Raw genomic sequence first — 1,153 nt, 5'->3', positions numbered from 1 at the left:
GGGTCGCAGCCCCCCGCCCCTCGCTCTGCGGGGACAAGGGGGTCAGTGCAGGGACCAGGGGGTCAGTGTGAGGACAAGGGGGTCAGTGTGGGGACAAGGGGGTCAGTGTGGGGACAAGGGGGTCAGTGCCACGGGGGGGAAGAAGTGCCTCAACCTCCCCCTGGTGAGTAACGAGGGGTGAGAGCAAACCGAGCTGGTTTTGGCTCCCAGCTGGGGAAGCCACGCTCCAAATTGGTTCCTTTGCAAGAAATCCAGGTGCTGGGCACGGAGCGGGGAAGGGCCCCCCTGCACGCCCCGGGGGGGGGAGCACAGCACCGTCGGCACCCCCCGGGCGGCGCCGGCGGCACTCACCGCTGCGCGGGGTGGAGGCAGCGGTGGGATTGCTCCAGTCGCTCCAGATCCCGGCTTTCTTGGAGCCGTAGATGCCGAAGGGATTACAGCGCACCTGGACGAAGTAGACGGTGCCGGGGCGCAGGCCGGCCAGGCGGCAGGACGTCTGGTTGCCCACGTCATCCACCACCTGGGGAGGGAGGAGATCATGGGAGCGCCAGCGCGGGGTTGGCGATCACACACCGGCACCGGCGACGCCAGCCCACCTTCCACTCCGAGCTGTCCTCCACCCGGTACTGGATCTGGTACTTGGCTTGGAAGAGGAAATCCTTGAGGGCCGGCGGGGAGCTCCAGCGCACGCTCAGCTGGTCCTCCAGGTCCCCCACGCGGCTGACGTGCACGTCCGACGGCGGGTCGGTGGTGACTGCGGGGACGGGGCCGCGGGGGTTAAGGAGCCGCAGATGTAAAACCCACTCGGAGCAAACAGCCTAATTCGATTAGGAGCAATTCTGCTCACATATCGCCCATTTCCTGCTGCCCCCCCCTTCCGCCCCATCCCGGCGCTGAACCCTCCCCTCCAGCTCCCTCCCGCTCCCCGCGGGGTCACCGGTGACACGGTGACGCAGTGACGTGCCCGGCGTGGCTCACCCACGTTGAGGATGTCCAACATGACGACGTCGGACACGGCCACCCCCAGCCGGTTGGACGCCTCCACCCAGATCTCGTAGGGCGTGAAGAGGGCCAGGTCCTTGGGGATGCGGCAGGAGTAGGGCCCGGCCGTGTGATATTCCTGGCAGGTGTTGTCCCGGCCGTACCACCTGCG

General features: G+C 67.6%; 1 protein-coding gene across 1 annotated transcript in view; it reads right to left on the bottom strand.

Annotated features, from left to right (window-relative positions):
* CRLF1 (cytokine receptor like factor 1) overlaps positions 1-1,153 on the bottom strand; it is a 4,236-nt gene that overhangs the window by 1,782 nt on the left and 1,301 nt on the right. Inside the window, exons 3-5 of the mRNA XM_029963854.1 lie at positions 979-1,148; positions 597-754; positions 352-520 (exon numbers count right to left, since the gene is read on the bottom strand). Of these exons, the coding sequence (XP_029819714.1) occupies positions 352-520; positions 597-754; positions 979-1,148 (497 nt within the window). The remainder of the gene's footprint in view (positions 1-351; positions 521-596; positions 755-978; positions 1,149-1,153) is intronic.

The sequence above is a fragment of the Manacus vitellinus genome, unplaced genomic scaffold (assembly GCF_001715985.3).
Source record: "Manacus vitellinus isolate BGI_N305 unplaced genomic scaffold, ASM171598v3 scaffold_64_pilon, whole genome shotgun sequence".
Classification (NCBI taxonomy): domain Eukaryota; kingdom Metazoa; phylum Chordata; class Aves; order Passeriformes; family Pipridae; genus Manacus; species Manacus vitellinus.
Note: the sequence above shows the minus strand (reverse complement) of the source record. Positions and strands in the feature narration are given on the sequence as shown.